This window comes from Vicugna pacos, chromosome 6 (genome assembly GCF_048564905.1).
Source record: "Vicugna pacos chromosome 6, VicPac4, whole genome shotgun sequence".
In the NCBI taxonomy this organism is placed as follows: Eukaryota; Metazoa; Chordata; class Mammalia; order Artiodactyla; family Camelidae; genus Vicugna; species Vicugna pacos.
Window position 1 is genome coordinate 68,316,610 of NC_132992.1, and position 26,693 is coordinate 68,343,302.

The window sequence follows — 26,693 nt, forward strand, 5'->3', positions numbered from 1 at the left end:
CTTCTGCTTTTCCTGCTCCTTCGGGCCTGTGACTTGGACCAAATAGCTGGCATTTCAGCAAACATCTTAGACCGTAAGGTGACCCCAAGATGCAAGCCATGTGCTGGGATGATGGAATGAAAACAGGAGCTTGGGTCCCTGATGACATGTGGAGATGCCCTAAGGCCCTACAGACCTGTTTTCAGACAAACGAACGTATACTTTGTCTTAGCCACTGCTATTTTGTTTTGTTTCTTAGGTTAGGTGCAATCAAACCCAAATTTATTGCAGATGATATATGAACACAGGATGTTACATGCTGTACACACCTACTGACAGTAAACAGCACGTGACTTTTTTAAGTGGGTCATCAGGATAATAAAGCAGTTAATAAATCACTTTTTTACTGAACCTTCTGTAGATGTTTATCACCAACTACTTTCTTTTTCCACAAAGACAGCCCCCTTATATACTTACTCTTTTCACTAATGGTTCAAAGTCAACTAACACATACACTTCATAGAATTCTGCCCTCATGTAACCGTGACCAAAATTCAACTCTCTGGAATCCCTAAGAAAAATCAAGAGAGACAGGCCAGTATCCCCAGGTCTGCAAAATACAAAGAAGTTATGACTCTCAAACTGGAGGCAAAGGAGCGGCATAACATTTCTAAAGTGATTTTCAAGTTATGCACACAGAGCAATGGAATGAGAATAACGATGTCATCAAGGCTCACGTTGAATAAATTCAAATCCAGGCAAACAGCCACCTACAGACAAATGTCAAGGAGCTACCCATTTCAACACGTGAGACTTACAGCAGGCACCAGCGTCAGCACCAACCACGCAGCCCAATGGACTATGCACATTTCAGGGCATCAACTGTCTTGATGAGGTCCTTTATAATACTGCCCTATGTGTAAGTCCCACTCCTGCCATCATACACTGTATCTGAGGGCCCCCCTCGGCAATCCTAAACTCCACCTAAGGACAAAGAAGGACCAATGCTTTGTCTCCTGAGTAACAGATGACAGTCAGATCTCTTGCCATCTCCTGCGAACAGCAGAACCTTGGCAAGTTAGCTTTTCCTTTCCAAACGTAAATCATAAAAACGTAAAATCTTGTATTTACAGCTTGAATTTACACCCAGATTTAAAACTTCATAGAGGAAATTATTAACTTTTACAATTCCATCTTCCTAGCCCAAGTTTCTAAATGGGCTCAATTATATAAGGTTAATACACTTTGCCCAGCTCTCCCAGCATAATAAGGCTATAAGAAAAAATTTCTTAAATCCCACTTCTATATCACATTTTCTACCAACACATCTTATTCTTACCCCATCAACCAAAGCAGTCTCTAGGTAGAAATTACTTCGAAAAGGGGGGTCACCAAAAGTTTTAATTTACTTCATACATTTAAAGAACAGAATTTTGGAGGAGGGATGATAATAATCATACAGTAGAGAATAATGTCAGAAGGAAAAGAGAAACCAGATTTCATTTTATGAAACTTAAATCCTTCACATGCATTATACCTAAAATATGTATTTAATGTTCTATACTCACACAAGGATGAATTTTGCTTTTATTAAGAGGGAAGGTGGTGTGGGTAGAAGAGGCAAAGGTAGCAACAGCTATTTTAAAGTAAATTGAAGGTGGGAGGGTATCGCTCAGGGGTAGAGCACGTGCTTAGCATGCACGAGGTCCTGGGTTCAATCCCCAGGACTTCCATTAAATAAATAAACAAATAAAACTGATTACCTACCCCCACCAAAAAAAAAAAAAAAGCTTAAAAAAATAACATAAATTGGAAAGTGTGCTGTGTATATATAAGCCATATATACTCCAAAAATTTCTGGGAAAATATGCCAAATGTAAGACTTATACTCTGAAGGAAAACATTATGGGTGATTTTTCTCTTCTTTTTATCTCTACTTTCTAATTTTTATACAACAAAAACACTTACTACCTAAGTAATTTAAAATGTATCTTTTGAATTAACAGATTCACAATAGCATCAACAGAAAAATAAGCCACATCTGGAACAGCTGGGAGCAAAACAAAGTCTGAAAGGTTTCTGGACTCAAAGCTGAAGGATGCGGAGAGTGGAGTTTCTGGGGCCCCAAGTCCTAATTCCTCCCTCTCTGGACAGGATGCTCAGAGTGACTTTAAGCATATACCACTTAGCAAATTGCATCCTCTCTGCCATGCAGTTTAGGTTAAGGGAAAATCCAAGTTTCCAAGGCAAAGACGTGTACTCCCAGCACCTGCTGATTCAGCCAAGGAAAGAGACTGAAGTTCCTACCAACTCATCATTTAATTATGTCTAACACTTGCTTTACAGTCTAGTTTATAGATTCCAGATGTTTAATAAACAGTTACTTCTCAGTTTCCTGCTATTAAACACTAAGCAGTTATGACAATTGATTATTGCTACCCCGAGGCCGTCAGGAGGGCTGTAGTCCTACCCACCAGGTCAAGCTCTCCAAGTTGACACAGTCACCTGAACGGGCCTCACAGCTTAAACAGCACATCTCCTCTTTCTTATACGGCGCCTTCTCTGGTGGGGACCTCAGGCTGGGGTGTTTAGGTAGAAATGCAAACAGGTAGGATGGGTTTGCTTTACCTGCTGTTCCACCAAAGAGGAAAATCCTTTTTGCAATCACAGGCACCCTTCCTTCAAGCGGAAAAATAAATCTGTAAGTTCTGTTTTGTGCAGTAGATCAGAATTACACACTGCCAACCTTGCCTGCTAGTAAGAGCTCAGAATTATCGCCTCTGGTGCCTCATTCTTCTCTTCTTAAACCAATTTCACTGGCACTCATTCTACCTCCTCTATCTCAACTGAAAGATGGACTGATTTTATACAAGGAGTTTCCCTGCCCACTAAGATTCCTCGGGAATCCACTCTGATGGAAGCCAGGGACTGAGTGTGACAGTGCTCTCAGCCCCCCAGCCCCATGGCTCGGTACTCACTGTTGCTGGATTTAAGGTCGCGGTGGATGATGGGGACAATTGCCTCATCATGTAAGTAGTTCATCCCTCTGGCAATCTGCACGGCCCAGTTCACCAGGATGTCTGGGGGAATCCTTTTTCCAGATAACACTCTATTCAAAGGCCCTCCACGAGCAAACTCCATGACCAAGCAGAGGTTGGGTTCCTTCAGACACACCCCCCGGAGGGCAATGATGTTGGGGTGCTTCAGCATGGCGAAGAGCTTGGCCTCCTGGCGAACATTCTCTATGGTCTGGCTGATGTCCTCATCGGGATCATGGCGAGCTGCTTTCACGGCGACCTCATCCCCTATCCAGAAAGCACGATAGACCTTCCCAAAGCCCCCGATGCCAATAATCTCTTCCAGGGTTAGCTCCGCAAAATCAATCTCTAACACTGAGAAAGAGAGGAGAAAGAGAAGCAAGTCAGAAAAGTCCTGCAGGCACCATTTAATCGCCCATTTACCTGGATGGGTACACACAGCAAGCTGTCTGTTCACTTGGCTTTTCTGTCTCTCTGCTATAAACTCTCTAAAAACAGGAAATGGGATGAACTTTTTTCTGTTGCAGTATTGTCAGGGACTAGCACACAGTAGGCATTCAATAAATGTTCATGAAATAAGTTCCACTTGGAACATCCTGTAGACTATTGTACCAAGACCAGCCATTTTAACTAGAGGGAGAGTTGAGGGAGATTGTTTTTATGTGACTCCTTCAGAGTTTACTATGCACATACTGGGTGGTGAGAAGCATACAATCCAGTGCCAAGGCAGACAGACAACAACCAAACTGCAGTGTGACAAGAGTTCTGTAGCTTTGTATGATCTGAAGATTAGGAAATCACTAACTCCCACCCAGGGACAGGGTTTAACAAGGTGAGAGGGGAAAGGACTCTCAGGGAAGGCAATATTTGAAATGGGGCCTAAAGAATGAGTGGGAGGGATCTCATCAGGCAATGAGAATCAGGGCAGAGAAGGACAGTCCAGGCAGAGGGAAGGTCACGAGCAAGAGCATGGGGCATGAGAGTACATGGCACATCAGGAACTTCAGGGAGTCCAGGGCGGCTGCATTATACGCATCAGGGCAGATGAGGCTCCAGGCCAGGTCATGAAATGTTTTTAAAGCCATTCTGAGGGACTTAAACTCCACACTGTAAATGACAGGAGTCGTGTATCTTTAAGAAAGGGAGTATTGTCCGACTTGTGACTTAGACAAGAAACCAATTCTGGCAGCCGTGTGGACTATGACATGGTGGACAGTCTCCTGCAGCAAAAGGATCCACTAAGGAGGCCACTGGAATGACCCAGGCACATGAGTACAAGGGTCTGAACTTCAGCAGCCATGAAGATGGGAGCCTTTCACAACTTCGTTCCACCAGGACCCGGTGACAAAGAAGTGCGGGGAAGGAGTCTCCGAGGAAATATCTCCCTCCAGCAGTCGCCTGGGCCACAGCTCTACCCTGAGGCTCCCAGCACCACATCCAAGCACTCATCCTCTTTCCCAAATACAGGGTCTGAACTTATGGCACTTGATTCTGTCTTTGGTTCTGGAGAGGCTTCCGTGCATAGGTAATAAGAACTACGAGTGATTAAAAACCTCAGGCTAGATATGGTGCTGCTATATGAGCAAGTGCTAGCTCTCCTTTTACTCATGAAAACCCCGTCCTCCGTCTTCTCAGTCTCTTTGTCTTTACCTGGCTGACTCACACTTATCCCCCAGGTCTCAGCTTAACTATAATTTCCTAGAGGAATTTTTCCCAAACCCCAAACCAAATGAGGTCAGGCCCCCATCAAGCACTTTCACAGGAGTCTCTATCTGGCAAGACTCAGCAAGGTTATAATTACTCGTTCAATGCCTATCGTCCTGATAGACTGCAAGAACCACAAGGGTGGATTCTGCCTGCCTTCCTCACCAGTGCCTTTGCCATGCCGAACATTCAGTAGGTGGCCAACAGACAGTGCAGTAAAATGGGGGGGGGGGGGGGGCGGAATCTACGTCGGTATGAAATAAACCAAAATCAGATCCAGGGGAAAAAACTGAATTGGCCTTCCTGAAACAAATACAGAGAATAGTCACACTTTGTTAAAAAAACAAAACAAAACAACAAAAAACTAAGAATACAAATTTCTGGCAAGACCAAAAGAGGAACTGTCCACCGCTGCCTGTTCCCATCCTTTCTCAGCCAGCTCCATGCCGCCTCCATCCTCTATTCAGACGCTGGTGGTGCTCAAAACTCAGCTCTTGCTTGGTTATAGCACTTCTATCTTACCTAGGGCTAATACTCATTTATATTTTGTAATGCACTTGGCAGTCGGCACAAAGGAAACTCTTAGGAAAAGTTAGCTGGACTGCCTTTAGGTATATGAAATATATAGCCCATCTTCACCCTAAAGTTTCCAACTGTTCAAGATTATCTCACCTAGCAATCTTCTTGAAGAATAAATGGTATGGCAGGTCCTGCAGACTAGCAATCAACATCCATTCTACAATCCTCCAGCATACCTTTCAGTCCTACAGAGACCAGAAAGCTAAAAACCACATTTCCCAGATTCCCTGACAGAGTTCTGGTTCAGCCAATGAGATGCAGAAGATTTGGAAGACAGAAGTGAGATGGGGACCATCTCCCTGCTGCTTCTCCTGGCTTCACTCTTCTGTGGAGGAGTGGGGTTTTTCTGCAATAGCATGTCAGTGTCCAATCATTAGCTCTGTGGATGCGGAAAGGGATGACACAAGGCCAAGTGGTCACCTAATGATCTCCGAACGGCAACCATGACAGGGTGTTCTTGAAGTCAACAGCTTCAATGGCAACTCCTGATTCTATGCCTTTTCAGTTAGAGAAGCAACAGCCTGCCTGGTGGGCCAGGTCTGCAGCGTTCTGGGAGTTGGTCCCCTACGTCCATCTGAGAGCCCCTTCTCCCTGTCCTTTCAACAAACCCGTAAGCACCTCATTTCCTGCGCTAAATCGCTTTCTGCTTAAAATAGCTTGAGTGTTTCCTGGTCCTAAAGTGAATTCTGACTGATTACGAATTCTTGCCTTATCCATCTTCATGAAAGAGAAAAATATGCCTATGTCAAGGAGATTAGAAACGCCCTTGGAGGAGAATGTAAGTTATGTTAGGAGTCCCCTTGCTCATGAAGGGAAGTAACACTCATTTTTTTCTACCAGATTTTTCACTGATGAAGATATGTGCCTATTTAATAAATCTGTATTTACACACCTTATTTCCTCAATTGAATATGTGAATTCTCCTTAAGGGAATTAACTGTTTTATTTTCTCTTGCACTCTGTCTTCTTTCCTCTGGTCTGAAGCATAGTTGTGAACACAAGGGAGGTGTTAAATATTTATTTAAACATAAGAGAATTCAAAAGATGAGATTCTCAACTAGAGTGCTGAAGGGACAGCTCCTCTAATGGAATTTCACAGAAGACAGAAAACCTCTGTGGAGAAGGCAAAGCAATAATCTCTCTCTGAGAGAACATAAACTCAGATTCTTGCTATTAAGTCAAGGAAATATTATGACCAGCCTTCAAGAAAAGTATAGAACACAGCTTACAAGCAGACAGAAGACACAACAGTGGGGAATGCAGGGAGAAGGGAGGGTACTTTCTTCCTTCCCTGCTCAGAAGTCCCTCTGGATAGAAACTAGACCTTCAGCTGCAGCTCAGAGGATGCGGGGCTCTCCTTCCCTTCCCCATTCCAGTCAAGACCTGGTTTTAAGTAAGAATGAGGTCAAGTCTCATACAGCACATTTTTCAGTTTCTGTAGAAGAAAATTTCCAGGAATATCAGGAACAAGATATTTTATTTCTTTCATTTTTGGAGTCAAGATGTTATTCCCTCTCAATTGTATCCTTGGAAACTAAATATATAGGTATATTCTGGTGGGTTTGGGGTAAGTAAATGGTACATATCTCATTCATTTAAAAACCTTAATTACATCTGAAAATACATCCTTATATTTCTAATGAATGCAAGAAAAAAATGCAAAATTAGAAATAACCTTAATTTATGCCTTGCTTGAAAAATATACACAACTCTCCTGTAAGAAAAAAAAATTTAATACCTAGGGTTATATATCTCCCAAGATGATAAGTTCAGAACGGTACATTTTCCACCTTTCACTAAAACAAAGAAGACAAGCAAGCTCCTGAGCTGTTTATATTTGTCTGCCCCATGGAGAGCTAAACTCGAAGACCTACACTGGAGGGAATAAAAGCACTCTATAAATGTTAGATGATTTATAATAACCCTCTTATATGCTTTCTTTGTCACAAGATTTAGTAAGTTCCCCCTCTTCTGTTTTGATTAAAGTTTGAAACAAAATTTTCACTTTGGAAAGCAACATTTGAAACTAAAACTGAATTTTATTACTTGACTTTGTGTCTTCTATTCATAATCTAATGTCAAATCCATGCCCCAGAGGGGAAGTTCAAAAAGTTGGGAAAAGTTGTCAGCAGATCAATTTCACTCCAAGTCTTTGGAGACAAGGTGGTCGATCACCTTTATTTTTTAAGTGACACTAACTCAACTGGTGGACACAGCATACAGATCAGAGGCACATCTGCCAGCAAATTTGTGTCCATCTTTATCAAAGCACTGCACTGAAATGATAAGTTTACAGCACCAATTTCCGTGCATGTGTGACTCACAAGCACCTCCTTATCTTATCATTTCTTTATCTCCTTGTATTTAATACAGTATCTCTCTTTCACTGCGCACTTTAATTGGTTTTTGACAAGAGTTAAAACAAGAATGAATTCCTGAATTATCTGAATTGAGAATTATCAAGAATATCATTCAAGATCAGAACTCCCAGTGTGGTTAAATAAAATAACCCACCAAGACTTTCAGATGTTGCGCTTTCCAAGTCAATTCTTTCAATAACACGGATTCTTTCTACTTCCTCATCATCTGAGTTTTAGATCTAGGAATCTACTCCACCCAAGGTAAATTTTGTTACAATAAAGGTTAAGTCCTGGGTGCCCAAAGGAGAAGAAGCTTCTCCTGTAACACACTGTGGGCCTGTCTGGCTTTCTGCAGATGCATTCTTTCAGTCTAAGTCATGTTCACTCCTGACTCTGACAGCAGGAAGCACAAGATACTAAAGAAACTCAGTTCCTCCTCGTGAACCTCATACAGCTCTTCTAGTCTGACATTAGCTGTCCCTGAAAAAAAAATCACAAAACCTCACCCACAAAGAGCCTTGAAATCTGACATGCTTATTATTACAGTTTTCTAACATGCTTATTATTACAGGCTAACATCTCTTCCAACACGTAACCAAGTTCATCTTCAACACTATTTGAGACACTACATGCTAGAACCCTTAGCCTTCATCTTTGCAGCAAAAAGCCAAAAAGCTGTAACACCTAGAAAAAAATTTAAAGTAATTTGTCACCTCTAAGTATTATAAAGATCAAAATGTAGAAGCAGGAAGTTTTTAACTGAATGAGAGGGAGAGAGAAACAAAGGAAACTAAAGATTTGAACATCAATTTGACAGTCAAAACACCAATAAAAAACAAAGGAGAGTAGAAAAAAAGGAGAGGGGTTAATGATTTTGATATTAATGGATGGTATTTAATAAACATCTTAAGATAATAACACAATTGTTTCCGTGAAAATAAGTCACAGGAATAGAAAGATAACTGTTACAAATAAAATTTTAGAACTATAAAATACAACAAAAAATTTTTAAAAATTAAAAAATAAAACTAAATGTTTAAAGTTGGCCCTTGGTAATGATTTTTTTAAATCAGCTAAGATGCAAAATATCTATAATATGGAATAAATAATGATACATCTGTACTAACAGTACTTTTTTAACAGGAAAGAAATTATGTAAACACTCAAAAGCAAAGTAGTATAAACTGCACTGGGAGGTATTTATATCTTTCTTCTAAAACCACCTAGCACCACCGATTAAAGGATTCTAATGGCAATTTAACTCCTTTGAAAAAACAAAGAAAATTTCATTACAGGGTGTGGAACAGGCGGCTCCTGGGAAATTGGTGAAAACCAGGACACTGGAAGAAAGGCCTTGGGAGGGACCCCTGGGCATGATCCCCCTGTGATTTGGCAAATACCAAATATAGGCAAGGATCTAGGGTGAAAAGAAAGGAGAAAATATACTGTCTGGGTGTCAAGGGGCTGGGATTTAGCCACTGTGCCTTGTGCTCCTGGTCTCCCACGGGGGAACGACATACTTTTCCCTCTCTAATCATTTCTCCACTCAACACCTGCCTCTCCACATACACAAACCCTTCTTAGCACATTATTCAGCGAGACTCCTTAAGGTACAACTTCTGAACTACAAGATTAGTATCCAAGAAATCAACACGGTATTTCAAAGACACTTTAGCCTTGAGTTCCCACAGGCTTCCGGGACTAGCCAGCCAGCCCAGCCCTGCGGTGACACCCCCATCTCCTTGAAAGCAAATGCCTTTAAGGGGCGGGGACAGGCGATAGAAGAGGTCAGGAAGGTCCTTGATTTGGGGACTAGGGTTATAACAGAAACCGCCAGCTTGCCTAAAATCCTTCCAGACTGGGGGTGGGGGAAGAGGGGAGATTCTCATGCTGGAGCTTGAGGATGTGGAATCAGGAGCTGCTGCTGAGATGGTCAGATGAAGGTGAAGAAGCCCAAGGGCCTGAGGTTCCAAGGCAAGGCCTGCGGCGTGTCTATCTCGCCCATCGCACGGCCCAAAGACCCTGCAGCGTGAGCGCGCGCGCGCACACATCCACTCCCAGGTTAATCACTGCCCACCCTAACGTAACCCTGGAGGAGGGGTCTGCTCCCTTCTCGACCAGCCCCAGGCCTACACCATTCCCCCCACCCCTCCTCCCTGCCGGGCTCCCGGGCCCCGCCTTCGCCTTACACTGAATGGGCGGGTAGCAACCGGGGTCTTCGCCGCCGGGCTGGCAGCGGCTGGAGAAGGCGGTGCGAGGGGTCACGTAGTTGCTGGGGAAGATGCCCACCCGCTGGTTCAGCTGCCCGGTCCACCAGCCCTCGTCGCCGGACACCTGCGAGTCCTTGGACAGCACCTCCACCACGTCGCCCAGTCGCAGGGTCAGCTCGTCCTCGCCCGCCGCCTCGTACTCGAACACAGCCGTCCAGTAGGGCAGCGGCGCGTCGGAGCCCAGCTCCCCGGGGGCCGCCACCGCCTCCTCCTCCTCTTCCTCCTCCTCCTCGGCCCCAGCCCCCGCTCCATCCTCCCCCGGCGGGGCGGCAGCAGCGGCGCTCGCCAGGCAGCCGAGAAGCGCTCTGGAGGTCTCCATGGAGCGGCCGATCCATAGGGTGCGGGGCTGCCGCCGCCCGCAGGAGCCGCCGCCACCTATTGTTCATGCGGCTCCGCAGAGCTGGGGGCACCCCCCTCCCCCGACGGCGGCCGCAGGTAGGGCCCGGGCTGACTGGGCGGGGAGAGCGGGCTCCCTGGCGCTGGCGCGGCGAGGCGACCAGTGCGCCGAGCGCGAGTGCTCACCGCAGCATGGGGGCGCGGCGGGCCGGAGCCCCTGCCTTCGCGCTCGCCCCCTTGGGCGGCCTGGCCACCTCCGCCGCGGGTACCTGCTCAAGCTGCCGGTGCCCGCCGCCGCCCGCTGGCCGCCGCTCCCGACTCCGCGCCGCGCCCCGCCCGCAGCGCCGCTCGCACGCCCGGGACCACCTGACGCGGACCTGGCTCCGCCCCAGCCCTGCGGACCCGAGGGGGCGGGGCTTACGGGGCCCGGGTCCGCCCCGGAGCCAACCTGTCTTCCCATTGGCCGCCGCTGACCCGTCTGCAGGTTGCTCCCGCCACGCTTGGGGCTGCCCCTCTAGTACCCGGCCCGCCCCTCTCCACCCCTTGCGCCTACGTCGCTCGCCCTCTGCGTCCCCGCCCTCTGTGCTGGCTCTCTCATTCTCAAACCCCAGGTTGACCCATTTCTCTCTCCCATTGGCCCGCCGCAGCTCCAGCCATTGGTCGGAGGTACCTGTCTGTTTCCTGGGAGAGTTCAGCACCGCCCGGCTGGAAGAGGCTGCGGCCTCATTGGGCGCCTGAGGAGGGATGGGTGGGTCCTAAAAGGTAAAGCCGAGCCCTCATTCAAACCCGAAGGGCTGAAAGAGACCGCTCCCTTTGTTTGCCGCGGAGTGGTAGGGACTCCTTTGGGCCGCACCTGTGTTCTTGATTCCACAGTGAGTTTTGAGAGTACGCAGAGAAGGAGCGAGCTGAGCTGCACCCTCCCGGGAGAGCTCTTTCTTCGCCAGCTCCCTCTCAGAGTTGAATTCTCCCTTCTCTTAGGTCTGCATCTGTCCTGGTCACCAGGTGGATCAGCTTCCGCTCCCGTCCGGCCAAATTGCACCCCCACTCCTACTTCCGTAACCTTTCAGCTGTTAAGGCCTTCAGGCCCACTGGAATGTTCTTTGGAACTCTTCAAGCTACAATTCTCTCTTGTATGAAGACTGCATACAGCTCACCCTTCCTTGGGTTCCTATGGGAAGAGATTACAATACCGTCGATCTTTAGAATTCAGACGAGACACCACCTTACTGGGGCTCAAACTGAGGCTGGGAAAGCTGTCGGTAAAGTGGGCTTGGTCTCTCTGAAAAGACTCAATTTTCTACAAGTGTTGGGTGTCTTTTGCCTGGGGGAATTGCACCTTGGATCTTGGTGACCTCTTTACAAATCAGATGAAGAACCAAAGAAGAATATACATACAAGAGGATACTGCAGTTCATGAGCAAGGCCGACCTTTTCCTACATCCTTGTTATCCTCCATTTCTCAAACATTAAGAAAGAAAGAGCTTGGTGGCCCCTCATATTTTTTCTGTGCTTTAATCCTTTTACATCAGTATAGATTTCCAGTGAGAAGGTTCTCTGACATTTCAAAACAAGTCCATGCTCAAAGATCTAGCCTGATCTCTACAAAGCTGCATTATCTTTTCCTCTTCCATGGTAGGTACAGATAAGATGTATTTGGCAAGAGTTAGTGTGCCCCTGAGTATTTTTAGTTTAATTTTAGTTTGGGGTTAATTGTTAGACAAACTGAAGACAGTGGGGGCAATTTTGAAAAATAACCAGGGCTGGCATCTCTGGCTCTGCTGCCACCAGATGCAAGATCTTGAGTGAGTACTCAAACAGTCTGCTCATCTTTAAAGTAAGGGGAGTCGACTGGAAGATCTCCTATGATCTTGTAGGCCAGACATTGGGTGGTTTGCACATGAATGTGGCTACACTGTAAACCTAGTGTATAGAAATACCAAGACATTTTGGGTTTTGAAGAAGGAAGGATAGAGTGTGGTACTGAAGAGCTTCTGAGTACCTGATATCTGAGTAAATGCCCTAAAACAATGTTCAGGCTATTCTTATTGCACATAGGATGAGTGAACTCGAAACAATATGCATGCATCTTTCAGTAAATTCTCTAAATTTTGTTCAAAATAAAACCATTCCACTCCCAAGCAGAAGAGAGCAAGTAAAGGGTAGATGTATTTCGTGTTTAAAAAAAAAAAAACACCACAAGAAAAGAATTTTCTTGATAAAAATTTAATTTGGAGGAAAAAGGAATTTTACAAAATAGTATAGATACAGAGAAACAAACAGGAGGGGGGAAAAACCCACAAAAAAGATACAGAGAAAATTGCCAGTGGTGGATCTCTTCCAAGTGGTAGGATTATGAGTAATTGGGCAATGTTTATTGTCATTTTGCTTATTGATAATTGTGTTTGTTTTACTATACAGTTTTGAGGATCTCCACTCCTCCCCCACCCAGAAGAGAAGAGGAAAAAAATCCTTGATCTTTCTCAGTAGGAAGTCTAACTCCCCATAGAACCTAAATCTTTAATACCATAGTGTTTAGAACCTCATGAAGAGTCATTCTTCAAACATTTCAAGAAGTCATTCAGTAAATGTTTATTGAATGGATGAGTGCTAGGAATTCAAATGAGGGAAGATCCTCCAGGCTAAAGCTGTCTGGCAGAAGTTGTCTCGCAGGGTTCATGGAAGAGGCAGAACAAAGCCAGTCCTGGAGGCGGATGTGGTGGATAGGGAGGAACCTGCATTCAGGATTGGAGGGTGAGCGTGGGCACAGCCCCAGAGGTGGGGAAGCCTGGGGAAGCCCACGGTTGGAATAAAAGGACAACAAAGAACTCTTGACAAGATAGGTTGAAACCCAATTGTTGAGGGCATTCTAATTACTTGACTCAAACAAGTAATTACTTAATTTAATATTTGTAATTATTTAATGTCTAGCTTATTCACCATGAGGGCAGCAACCATCTGTCTGGTTCGTGACAGTTCTCCCAGCATTGTCTAGAGTGCCTAGCACATGACTGGTTCTCAGTACATATTTGTGACTGAATGGCCGACTTGAATTTCAGACTGAGAAAAGAGCCTGGGTTTTGTTTAGCAGATAAAGGTTATCCCTGAAAGCTTTTCAGCAGGGTTGTGAGGTCATCAGATGTTACCGGCACCAAGGACTAGAATAGATGGGGAGGAGCTTATGAGACAGGAGGGAAGAGGGCAGGGCACAACCACTCAAGTAATGACAGTAATTTAACACTGAAATGGTGGAAGATTCACCTCCTAGTTAGCCTTAAGGATTAAGAGGTTTAACTTCTAATAGACCTTGAGCTTCATCATATGCTCATTGTAACAGCATGATCAAATAACATGCTCTCAGGTGCCATGACAGCCCCAAGGCTAACTGCAAAAGGCCAAAAAATGGGTGGTGGCCCAATTCCTGGGAATCCCAGCCCCTTCCCCAGGGCAGTTGAAATGATCCCACCTGTAGGCATGTGAAGCTACTGAGCCCATAAAACATGGCAACACCACGCCTAGTGGCACCCTTTCACTCTCCCCTTTGGAGACGGCCCACACTCTGTCTATGGAGTGTGTACCTACTTTTACTATAACCTGAGCACCCAGTTCCCACAACTCTTTCCTTGCCTTTCTCTTGCCTTACACTCTATGCAGTGTGTATCTCTCTAAATAAATCTACCTTTACTCAACGGTGGCTCTCACTTGAGTTCTTTCCTGCATGAAGCCAAGGACCCACACTTGGCAGGGCACGTCTCAGGGGCTCAACTGAGACCAGGGACTCAGCCCTCCTCGCTCCTCACATCTGTTTTCCTGCATCACTTACGCTGGGCATCGAAGGATGGATACAGCTTGATTAGTGGAGAATAAGAAATGTGGAAATGGAAATTACTGCAATGGATAGAAATAACAGAAATATCAGCCTGAGAAGAGTTAAGAGAAGAAAAAGGGTGTGACGGGATATAAAGTTTACTGAACTAAAAAAGAGCAGATTGCCAAAGACTTTGAGAGCCAAGTGGAATTACCAAGATTTCAGCACTATTAAGCAGAGGGGTGACAAATGTCACCCCAAAACGGACCATTTTCTCTACCACACTGGAAGGTACACATAACATAAAGCAGGGAGAAAACAATAGCGATCAGTAATGCAACTTGGCAATGGACTTGTATCAGAAGATCGAGATTTATCCCTGCTCTGTCCTTTGAAATCTGTGTGACTTTGGGCAAGGTACCTATCTGAACCTCAGTTCCCTCATTTTTAAATAGATATAAAAATAGAACCTGATTTTTATAGAGGTTTATAAGGTTAAATGAAGCAAGTTGTACAAAAGCTGTTAGCAAGCTGCTTAGCACCCACTGGATTTTCAACATGTTTATTTCCTTCTTTCCTCTGCCCGTCACCCTCAGAAACACTCTAGGGAATTCATGAATTAATTGCCCCTAGAAAACTGCAGAGGCTTCTGGAATGGGAGTAGAATCAGGCTTTTTCCTTTAAAAAAGAATGAAAGAAAGGAGGGAGGAAGGAAGGAAGGGAAGGAGGGAGGGAAGGAGGAAGGAAGGGAGAGGGGAAAGGAAATAAAAAGGAGAAAGGAGGGAGGAAGGGAGAAAAAACCAAACAGACATCATAGACTGAAAATTAAAATTTGGGGAATTGGATTTTGACTGAATTGGAATCCACACTCAGTCTGCTGTTAGGCAAGTTAACCCCCTGGTGCCCCAGATTCCCCTCATCCGGAAATTGGGGATAATCCCAATCTCTCTGGGCTCCTGGAATGGTTAAATGACAGGGTGTATATTATGTGCTTAGCACAGCATCTGTCATGTAGTAGCTGTTATTATTATTATTTGAGCCTAAAACATGACTTAGTAAGTGATTATCACCCTCTGCTCAGGTCTTCTGGGAAATAGTTTAAATCAATACTTTGGTGCTAAAATCCCTCAGGCAGAGGTTAAGCTTTTCCAAAAATCAGCCCATCCCTCTCACCTCTCACGTTATATCATTTCAGGAAAGGAAATCCCATCGCTGATTCATAAACTCCATCTGCAGTAAAATAACTTTCAGTAAATGTTTTGGGAGGGTGTGTGGTAGGGCTGAGAGAACAGAAGTTGGAGCCGAACTCTCAGGTTCAAATCTCTGATCCATGTGTCACTGTGGACAAGGCACTTCACTCGTTCATTTGTTGTCAAATGAAGTTGTTGTGAGGATTAGACCGAGTAGACCGAGTAAGGAGTGGTCTTCACGGTACCTAATACACAAGAGGTTCAATCAATTGTAAATGTTCCTACTGCAATCGACAGAACTTTAATTCTTGTCTTCTGAGGGTTAATGGAGCCTGAAACATCAAAATGGTGAGAAATCTCCCTCCTGTCTCCTGTGACCACCTCAGTTCAGAAAACAGCTGTACTATGGCAGCTGTTTAGAATGTCTCATCTCTGGAGACCGAGTTGCATTTCAACAATGATCAGAGCCTTTTCATCAAGGAGTGAAGGTCAAACAGTTTCTGCTCCTTTCAGCCTGGTTGCAAAGCTAGGCCCATGCGACGGCTCTCTATAAAATTACACCTCTTACAACCATGCTGGGTCTGCAAGGACTTCCTTTAAGCCTTTTTGTCAGGGACCCCAAATAGGTCCAATCAAAAGAGAATTAAAGGGAAAATTATCTGTGCAGTTGGGGTTTTTGAAGAACATGTAATGACTGGGAAAATGATCTCATAAAGTGGGGGGAAAAAACTATCTTTTGTAATCTTGAAATAATTTTAAAATAAATTTGATAAATCAAGAGAATGAACCGTATATATAACACATTTCTAATCTTATGGCATGTGTGTTTGCATTAATGTTACTCAAAGAGATATATCAAGATGTGAACAGTTGTCTTGAGTCTAAGCAGTGGAATTAGGAGTGATTTTTTTCTTTGTCCAGTATTTTCTACCATTAAAATGTACTGATTTGCTAATCAGAAAAGCATGTTGTTACTAATGATGATTATTTAAAAAATTTAAGCATGTGGAAATATGTGTAATATAACAATAAATGAAAAAGTAGTGAAAAAATGCTTCATACAGTATGGTCACAAATGCGTGTGTGTGTGCACATAAATGCAGTATCAAAATCTTATTGGGGGGAGGGTATGGCTCAGTGGTGGAAAGTGTGCTTAGCATGCACGAGGTCCTGGGTTCAATCCCTAGTATCTCCATTTAAAAAAATCTTATTATCAGTTGTTCCTGAGCTAAGTAGTAGAGTATGAGCAATTTGTATTGCCTTCATTTTATTGTTCTTTATTTTCCATACAGCGAAAATAACTATGTAAGACTCTTGTAATTAGAATAAAGAAGCACAAAGCATTTTTATTTTCTGTAACAGAGAAATAGATTTCAAGCTGAAAGCATTATTGTTAGTTGAAGAGATGGTAGAGAAGGGAAAAAAATAGAACCCAAAGATGATAACAACAATAATATTAACAACAATAATGATAATGGCTACTATAAATTGAAGGTATAATGTGTATGCCATGCACTCTTCACAATCTTTTCATTTATCAGAGTCTTTAAGGGCTCTTCCAAGCAAACAAAAAGTTCCTGGAATGTGAACAGTCCATTCCTTGCCTGTCTTCCTCATCTCTTGGTTATGTGCAGACAGATAAGTGGCTAGGTGCTTTTAGAACTAATTTAGAATAGCTGTGGCCTCGCTCACCTAACACTGGCATAGACTTCTTTTATTCCTCAGCTTTTCCAATCTCCGTCTTTAAATCATGTTGGTGACAGACATTTAGCTGAAACTCTAGCCCACGGTTTTGCTTTTGAGACGAATGCCTTCTTATCAGAAAACAATATCAATTTAAAGACTTTTGTTATTTAAACAAGCCAGTAAGATGTGATGAATGAACACTCACAGTTGTCTGTGATATTTTTTACAAGACCCAGATCCATGAAAAATAGATTTTAGGAGAGCAGGAGCTGTTAATTACAGACTTGACACAGCACAACTCTCTTAGAGCCAACAGTGGACAACTTCGCCACCTTGTGGTATTGAAGAGTATGACAGCCGGCTCTCATTTTTTTTAATGACTTTTTCCTATTTTACATTTTAAGTGCTGAAAGTAACCTTAGTGATCACTAGGTGGAGTTCTTTCCATTTGTCGTTGTGGAAACCAAAGCCTACACAAGTGATGATCTCACTGGGGCTTGAGCCCAAATCTTCAGACCCTTTTCAGGCCCTTTCTTGACACATAACTGCCTCTAGTTCTCCAGTTCAATCAGGGACACCCGCACGTCAGCTGCAGGGAAACTTCGCGCACCACCTACTGCAACAACTCAATTTGATATCCAAAGAATCCCAAGCCTAGAGTGGATAACTTGCTAAAGGGTCCACAGTTAACTTTGTGCCCCCCTTTTTTATTCCATTCATTCATTTACTCATCAAATACTTCCACGTGTCTCCCATGTTGCAGGCACGGTTCAAGGCACAGGAGACACAATGATGAACAAAATAGACAAAAATCCCTTCATAAATCTCATCTTCTAATAGGAGAGACAGACAAAGATGAGCAGGTAAAACAGGAATAAAATTTTATAGAGGGATTGATGTTACAAAGGAAAACCAGGCAAGGAAGGGAGAGAGTGGGAGATGAAATGTTAGAAGAGGTTACATTTCAGCGTGGCTAGAGAAGGCCTCCTTAACAAGGTGACTTTCAAAATAAAGACTGAAGGTGGGGGTATAGCTTAGTGGTAGAGTGTGTGCTGAGCATGCATGAGGTCCTGAGTTCAATTTCCAGTAACTCCATTTAAAAAAAAAGTAAAATAAATAAACATAGTTTACTCCCTCTCAAGCTAATTTTTAAAAGCTTCAATTAAAAAAAAAAAAAAGAGAGAGAGGGAAAGAAAGAGATCTGAAGTGACTGAGGAAGCCAGCCGTACAGATATGGGGAAGAGCATTCAGGCAGAGAGAACAGTGCAAAGGCCCTGAGGCAGGAACGTGCCTGTGTACTGAACAAAAGAGCAAGGAGGCCAGTCTAGCTAGTGTGAGAGATCCACGGTAGTAAGAGATAGGAGAGGTGGCGGTGGAAGAGGGCCAGGTCATGTGGGACTTCCAGTCAAAAGAGGACTTTGGCTTTTACTTTTGTGAACAAAGAACAGAGTGCATTACTCATTGCCCAGTGCTACGTGGGTTAAGTCACAACCCACAGCAGTTGCCCACTCACAGTGCACCCTGAGAGGAATCCAGGGTGAAAAACAGGATGAGGCCCCCTGTGCTTTGGTTTAATGGCCCCTAGACAGTTTGATGCATATCTCAGGGAAAATTTCAATGACCTCATATTCTTACATCTTCTGTTCATAGAAAAGCACTAAAATCATTAGCCTGAGCTATCTGTTCTTCATGACCAGCAGTAATCATTTACCAAGATAAATGCTTGACCACCTGTGTTCCCCAGCCAAAAAAAATTGTGTATAAAGGGGTTCCTCCCCTACCTCTTTGGAGCAGTTTCTCAGCGCTGAGTGGCTTTCTCCCAGTCTATCTTCTCAGAAAGTCTCTGAATAAAACTTAACTCACATCTGTTTTTGTTTTTTCTGTAAGTCAACACTTTGAATGAGATGGAAGCCGTTTAAGAGTTTTCTGCAGAGTAGCAGTGTGGTCTGACATCGGAGCGGGGACACTTGGGCTGCTGGGTTCACGTGGACTTACAGAAATCAGGGCGGGGCATGAGAAGAGGAGGCGCTTCAATAATCCTGGCAACAGAAAACAGCAGGTTCAGCAAGAGAGACGACAAGGGATATGGTGAAGGGTGGTCAAATTGTAAAATGTATTTTGAGACTAGAGCAGCTAGCTTTGTGGCTGAAGTGGAAGGGGGAGGAGAGAAAGAGAGATGTCGAGGACAGCGTCCTCAAGGGTTTTTCCTGAGCACCTGACGGTGTAGCGCCGCCCTTCATGGAGGACGCAGCTCAGCAGCTGGCTGTTGGACACGCGCAGTGAGATCAGCGTCCCACATCCACGTGGAGATGGCAGGTGGGCAGCCGATGATGTAGGTCAGACTCCAGCCAAGAACTGTTAAGTAGTAACAGTCCCGTTGGCGGGAGGGATGGAGCCCTGAGTGGGGTCAGTGGGAGCCCCAGAGGGCAGCCCCTCAGGCCAGGGGAACATCACGGAAATGATCTTGTGCTTCCTGCTATACTAAAGGTGGTGCGAGGCCAACTTGAGGACCTACCTTCTTTGCTTCCTTGAATGGTGTTGATGCCCAGGTCAGGGGCAATTGCTTGCAGCAGTGTGATCGGATGTTTATTATTTTTTTGCTTGCCCTTAACCCACCCCCACACCGCCCCCTCACAGCTCTGTACATGAAGGAATTGACACTCTTTCTTTTGCATCTTGTCCTCTCTCGGGGACAAAGACAAGGGATGGCAGAGTGACTGAGATCTTACAAGTACCAGGCAGTGGTTAGGAGCGGATCCACGTGTCCTCATGTAGTATATGAAGATGGTGCCACTGATTCTAATAACAACCGATATTTAAACAGCATTTTACAGTTCTGAAAACGCTTTTACACGTAGGTGCTGGTGCAGTGATTAGGAGTATAGACTCTGAAACCAGACTGCCTGGATTTGAACCCCAGTGCTGCTATGACTTGGTATGTGGCCTAAGACAACTTACTTAACCTCTCTGTGAAGCCTCCATTTCTTCCACTGCAAAATGGGGGTTTAAAAAAAATCATACCTACCTCCCAAAGTGTTTTCTCTATAGCTTTATTGAGGCGTAATTGATATACAAAGAACTGCATATATTTAATGTGTACAATTTGATGAATTTGGACATATGCAAACACCCATGACCTAAGGTGGTTTTAAGCGGGGAGGGTATAGCTCAGTAGTAGAGTGCGTGCTTAGCACACACTAGGTCCTGGGTTCGATCCCCAGTGCCTCCATTAAAAATAAACAAATAATAAAATAAATAAAATAAAATGAGTAAAAGTTTAAAAAATTATTTAAGAATACCACATTTTTGACTGAAAAATTGTGCTAAACACTGGAATTTGACACAACATTGTAAAATGATTATAAATCAATAAAAAATGTTAAAAAAAAGAATACCACAGCTTTAAAAAATAAAAAATAAAGTGGTCTTAAGGATGGAGGTGATCAATGAGCAGCACTAAGGAGAGTGCCTGACGCTCTCACTGAGCCTGGTGTGTCACTGAGCCCTCAGCCGAGGCACAAGTGATATCATTACCTCTCTGGGCCCTCAAAAAAGTCCTATGAGGCAGGTATTCTGTTTAACCAACTTGGCTAAAAAGGAAACCAAGGCTCAGAGAGGCTATTCAATGCACTAAAGCCGCACGTGTAGCCCAAGCCCTAGACCCAGATACGAGGAACAGCCCCAGATTCCCAAGCTTTTCCCGCTTGGAATCCACTTCCTACAAGAGGGTTGGTTTGTGTTAAACCAAACTTTCTCACCAGCTCCCCTGGCGTCCGCTGGCCGGTCTTTGTGAAAGGACATGTTGGGATTGCAGAATAACAGCAAAAACCACATTTCTTGGGCGTCACACCTGTGCCGAGGACTTCTCACGCTTTTCCTGATTCATCTTCACCAAATATCTACACACTGGGTACTTTTAATAACCCCTTTGTATATAAACTGAGGCCTAGAGCCACTAAGTTCCAGGAGTAATGTGAGTTGGAGCAGAATCCAAGGTTCCCCAGTTTATACACAGGAAGACTTTCAACCGAGAGCAGTTTATCTTTGTGCAAAACTCACTGCACTGTAGAGGTTCCCTTTCCGGACTCGATATGGATTGGGAGAGGCAGAGTGCCTCACACCCCTTTATGATAACCTGACCCCAGGCCATGCCATGACTGCCAAACAGTGACACCTGGGGTGGCCCCACCCACCCTTCAAGCTCAGCAGCTCGGCGGGCTGTCTGCCTTCCCAGCCTGGGGCCAGCCGAACCCCTGCAGCCTGCTTCAGACGCAGTGCAGCCTCCAGCTCAGAGAATCCCTGGTCTGGAGATTCTCTCCAGGTGCAGAGCACAGACTGAGGGCGTCTGTTTGCGCCCAAAGAGAGCGCAGAGAAGTCTGGGGTTTGGACTGAATCGCATGCCCCAATCACCATCCCTGACCAGGAACTCGCACCTCTCCATGCACCCTCCTGGGTCAGGGTTGGGAGTCTGCCTTTATTCGTTGACTCTTTTTTTTTTCCTTTTTTTTCCCAATTGAAGTATAGTTGGTTAACAATGTTGTGTTAATTCCTGGTGTACATAGTGATTTAGTTATACATATATATTCCTTTTCGTATTCTTTTTCGTTATAGGCTATTACAAGATATTGAACTTAGTTTCCTGTGCTAGACAGTAGAACACTGTTTATCTACTTTACATACAGTAGTGTGTATCTGCAAATCCAAAACTCCTCATTTATCCCTCCCCACACCCTCTCCTTGCCCCTTGACATTTAGATTCCCGTGCTGCACTTCTGGGCCTCCGGCATGTCAGAAGTAGAATTTCTCTCTCATGGTTAAATGGGACAGTCTCCCGACTCAGGCATGAGGCTGGGTGTGGGAGAAGAGAAAACTTCTGGGGGCTTGACCTGAGCTTGGGTATCGACGTGAGCAACCCGGTGTTTCTCTCTCTCTCAGTCCATTCTTCCTCCCTCCCTCCTTGCTCCTTCCATCCCTCCTTCTTTTAACCAAAAGGGCAGAACCACAGCTTACAGCTTGAGCAAGCATCAGGGCTCTCGCTAGTCCCACCTGAGGGAGCCTGCTTCCCAACCTGGGTGCGCCGGGCTCAGAACTTGCACTCCGCACCCGTCCCGTGTCTTTGGTGCGGGGCGTGGATTTGGCTGGGTGTGACTCTCTGCCCCTGAGTTAAGCCACTGGTTGTAAATATATGTCCTAGTGCCTATTAATAACCCACTGGCAGCACACTTGTCCCCTGTCACTCCAACTACTCCAACTGTGACCCCGATCTCCTCCCCACAGCACCACGTGCACAGACTGAGCCATCTGTGCACTTCGTCAGCTACAGGTGGGTCTGCGGATGCTGTCTGCCCCACGTTTCCCTCCCTCACTCACCTGACCCTCTATCTCTGGATTACTCTCTTCTCGGGCTGTGACACCAGGTCACTAATAGGGGTAGTTGAGAAGGAAAGGAAAGAGAAAAATAAAATAATAGCAATTTATTCTGATAAACCCTCAAACCCTTAACGTTATGTACCAGGGTGGTTCTGGTTCTCAGAGCTCCCAAGGTCTGTGTTTGGGAGCCCTTTCACTGCATAGAATTGCTACAGACCCTGAATCCATGAACAGCCAAGGAAGTTTATCCTCTTCTTAGTGAAGCCTTCAGCCCTCCCACTCTGTTTGCTTCTTCCCTGTCTCAGCTTCTCTCCTTTCTTGTAATCTACTGCCAAGAAAGGACTTGAAATTTGAAATGTAAATAAAAAATACCTTAAGTATGATCTGAGAGGAGAGTTGGAAACTTGAAAGGGACCCAAGAGAGGCATCTTGACAAAGAACAGGAGCTCTTGAAAAGTCACTTCTGGGTTCTGTGTCCTCAGTTACTAACTGGAGCGTCTTTCACCCACATTCACCTCATTAATAAAATGGGGATCCCAACCCATGCCTGGCTGCGAACTTGTTTGTCCACCTCATCTGGCAAAGATTCATCTTGGAGAGCTGGGGCTGTTCTCCTGAAGGCCTTCAAACTTCAGTCCATTAATATCACAGCCTGGACCCTCCACCTTAAAGCATGATCTTTCTAAGTTGTTGCAGACCCCCCTCTCAGCTGGCAACTGCGTGTAAGCCACGATATAATTGGGGGCTCTTGAGAGCTTATCTGTGATGGCTAAGATTCATCCACTGGATATAGAGAGGAATGAGAACACTGTATTTCTCATCAAAATTCATCAGATTGTCTTCCCTCTAGCTGTGTTCCCTGTAACAAGTCATTCAATACGCTGGACCTCACTCTTCTCATCTGTGAAAATAGAAATTCGGTTTAATCACCATCAATTAGACGCCTCGTGTACAGAGCCCAGAGCCTGATAGTGGGGCTATAGATGCAAAGCTAAACAGAATATGGTCTCTACCCTCAATAAACATAAAGTCAAATGGGAGAGAGAAGAATTAAAATCAGACCCCATGGCAGAGTGAAACTGAGGCAGAAAGCCCCATAAAAAGACTGGCAGGACCTCCAGGCAGGGCTACTACTCTCCTGCCAGCACCATCCGGTTCCCTGGCCCAGAGGCGCTATCTCACTTTTTGCCTCTGAAACGGCTTACTTACCCCTAAAATTCTATTGGTTCCCTGAGCTCACTCCTGATTGGTTATTTCTTTCACTCCTGATTGGTTCTTTTCCCTAACTTCTGATTGGTCCATTTGTAGTACTTCATTTGCATGGAGGTCACTCATGATTGGTCATTTCTCTCACTCCTGATTGGTCCATTTTCCTCACTCCTGATTGGTTATTTCTGTCCCTGCTGATTGGTCCATTTCTACAAAGCTTGTTCCTAATTCGTCAACTTTCGTTATACCTCATTTGCATATGATGTTGCAAAGTGTAAACTGGCAGCCTATAAAAGCCTATGTAAACCTACAGATGGGGTCCAAAGCTTGGCATGTTAACTTTTCTGGGCCTGCTGGCATAATAAACCTGAGTTCCCCAACTCTACAAGTGCTACTTGGTCTCTTGCCCGGATCCAGATTGCTGTCACAGCTGAGCTGTAACACATTTTTTTCTGCAACGTTTCTGGAGGACCCAGCAAGATTCCAACCACGCCTGTCCCTTGAGCCGCCTGGGTGGCGGAGCAACCACCTGGAGGTCAGGAGCTTCAAAAATGAATGAGGAGGCGCACCACCTGACAGTATTCCGGGTCCTCCTTGGCGGAGGTGATTCAGTCCTCTGGGCGGCTGTGCCCCAACCAAACTCAGTGGAGGGACCAAGCAACACTGCCGAATAAGGTAGGAGCCCTGGGAAGAGTCCATATTTAGGTTGGGGTATTCAGGTTCTGTCCAAGTGGACAGAAGAGGAGACTGATCACCTCCTCCAGGCTCCCCATCTGACGGTAATCCAGACGGGGAGATCAGGTTAGATTAGATTAGTTTAGGGAAGCCCCAGTGATAGGGAGGGGAATGTGCAAATAATCTGTGTGTGTGTGGCCTGAAAATCATGCAATCAAGTTCGAGTTTGTAGCTCCACGGCGTTCTGCTACAGAGATTGAGTGAGTTCCAACCTGCGGTTCCGTGGTGACCTCACACGGCTCATGGCGGTGTCGGCCCCTCAGGGTCTTGATCGGAGTCAGTGGTTTATACTGACCCACCAAAGCTAAGAGGCACCTTTGTCCTCGCGAGGGGAGTGGCCAGGCAGACTCTGCGAAAACCCTCCCTTTGACTCGTTTGCGACACCGGCACAGGGTGGCTACACAGGGAGGGAAAGGGACATAGAACAGCCTATGAGTAAAGGACCCCTGTGTCCTTGGGGACTAAGACGAGACTGTTTTTAAAAGTTTCAGATGCGACCTCGTCACCATTCCCCCGGAATATCCTGTCGCAATTAATAAACCAGCCACAATATACTCCTCTGTCTAAAATTAAGACCACAAGACCTGAGCCAGAAGGAGCCAACTCAAGACTGGCTCGAACTCTCTTTTGAGATCCACCTTATTTAGGTCCATTTATTCTGCCACTGGCCAACCATCCTGGCCTCATATTTTGTCAATTCAGGCTATAGAAAAGACTTTATACAGGGACCCCTGGAGCTCATCCAGGCCTGGGGGAGTCTCAAGGTTACCTGCCTAACGGGGAACCCCAACTTATAGGCAGCACTTGCAGCCAAGCAGATAGATGTTAGGCCCAGTGAGGCAGCCAGCTTTTTGAGAACTCCACTGTTTTGAGGAGTGGGAAAAAGATACTGGGGTCACAGTCCTCAGTGCCAGAAGCAGACCCACACCTATAGGCCATAAAACCTGTCAACTAATAGTAATGGAATCCTCAAAATCAAAGCTGACAGTTCTGGACTGTATGATTGAAAATTTCAAAAAGGGTTTCTCAGGAAACTATGAAATTGACACCAGAACAATTGCACACCTTGTGCGAGTCAGAGTGGCCCACCTTTGGAGTGGGATGGCCCCTGGAAGGTACGCTTGACCTGTCAGCTGTCGGGGCCATACACTGGATAATCACCATGCCCCCAGGGAACCGTGACCAATTCCCATATATTGATTCTTGGCTAATGATCGCCCAAACCTTGCCTCCGGGGGAACCCTGAAGAACTGCCAATGCCACCCCTCCCATATGTTTCTCCTGCTTCTGCAGTTCTACTACAGCTGCCTCTACTTGATGGCCCACCGCTGCCTGTACCACCACAGTGGCCCCGGGCTCTGAGCTGGAAGTCCAACAGGAGGAAACTTCGTTCGGCCCTGCAGGATGCCCAGCCAGCGGCTACCCTCCGGGTGCCCCTCCAGGAGACCCAAGAGCCCCAACTACTTAACAATGATGGCTCCGTACAGCCCCGCCACTCCATCCTGTACTACCAGCCTTTCAGTATAACGGATCTCCTGAACTGGCGACACCAAACTCTGCTGTATTCAGAAAAACCCCAGGCCATGATTGATCTCCTAGAATCCATCTTCCAGACCCACCAGCCGACTTGGGATGACATTCAACAGCTGCTCCTGACACTCTTCAATACTAAAGAAAGAAGACAGATCATAACAGAAACTAAAAAATGGCTACAAGAGCAGGCCCCAGAGGGAACCATGTATGCGGAGGAATGGGTCCAGAATGCAGCCCCAGACACAAGACCGAATGAAACACTAACTCCCAAGCCAAACGGGAGGCTGTGCGGAACTATCAGAGAGCCCTCCTACATGGGTTGTGAGCCAGGGCAAAAAAACCAACCTCTCTATGACCACCATGATCCAAAAGCCAGACAAGTCCCCCATGTACTACGGTGAGAGGCAATTTGGGAGCCCACAGACATGTCATTTCCGCAATAAAATAAGGTAGATGTGGAAGAAAGACTGTTCGTACCTGATATGCCTACCTCACACAGTCGGAACAAGAATCACTGAGGTCATGAATATCGAGTGTTGTTAAAGCACTGTAAATGTAGGCAAATATGTTGTTCAGATTCTGCAGGAGACACCAACTGTATCGTCTGCTTAAATCTCTTCTTTTCCAAGAGCTGCTCCTATACCCCAATCCACATCATAATGGTGACCTCCCTGCTCCAAGCTCCATTTTGGCCATTTTGGCTGATTGGGCCAGGGGCAAACCCCTGCTTCATGCTTGGCTACATAGAGTCCCTGCTCTGGGTTTGGACTGGGAAGGAAGGAAACTCAGTCTCACTCACCCTGGGCTCTTAATTAGAGGAGAGACCAATCCTGGAGGCATGGAAAGCTATTTTCTGATAAGATGGACTGAAAATTGAAGAATGCCAGATGGCCGCATTT

General features: G+C 45.3%; 1 protein-coding gene and 1 long non-coding RNA gene across 8 annotated transcripts in view; one reads left to right on the top strand and one right to left on the bottom strand.

Moving 5' to 3' along the window:
* Positions 1-19,213, bottom strand: part of MAP3K9 (mitogen-activated protein kinase kinase kinase 9) — a 78,535-nt gene extending 59,322 nt beyond the window's left edge. For 2 of the 7 annotated variants that reach the window (XM_072963324.1, XM_072963323.1), the window contains exons 1-2: positions 9,850-10,655; positions 2,958-3,371 (exon numbers count right to left, since the gene is read on the bottom strand). In XM_072963324.1, coding sequence (XP_072819425.1) covers positions 2,958-3,371; positions 9,850-10,249 — 814 coding nt within the window. In that variant the 5' untranslated portion in view covers positions 10,250-10,655. Of the gene's footprint in view, positions 1-2,957; positions 3,372-9,849; positions 10,658-10,936; positions 11,022-11,119; positions 11,318-18,728; positions 18,987-19,162 lie in introns of those variants that run through there. The other 5 variants (XM_072963325.1, XM_072963326.1, XM_072963327.1 and 2 more) reach the window with 5 other exon arrangements.
* LOC140696965 (uncharacterized) lies at positions 11,060-12,805 on the top strand. The gene is made up of 3 exons (XR_012073728.1): positions 11,060-11,138; positions 11,245-11,898; positions 12,685-12,805. It is a non-coding gene; the product is annotated as an uncharacterized lncRNA (long non-coding RNA).
* Positions 19,214-26,693: the final 7,480 nt, after the last annotated feature.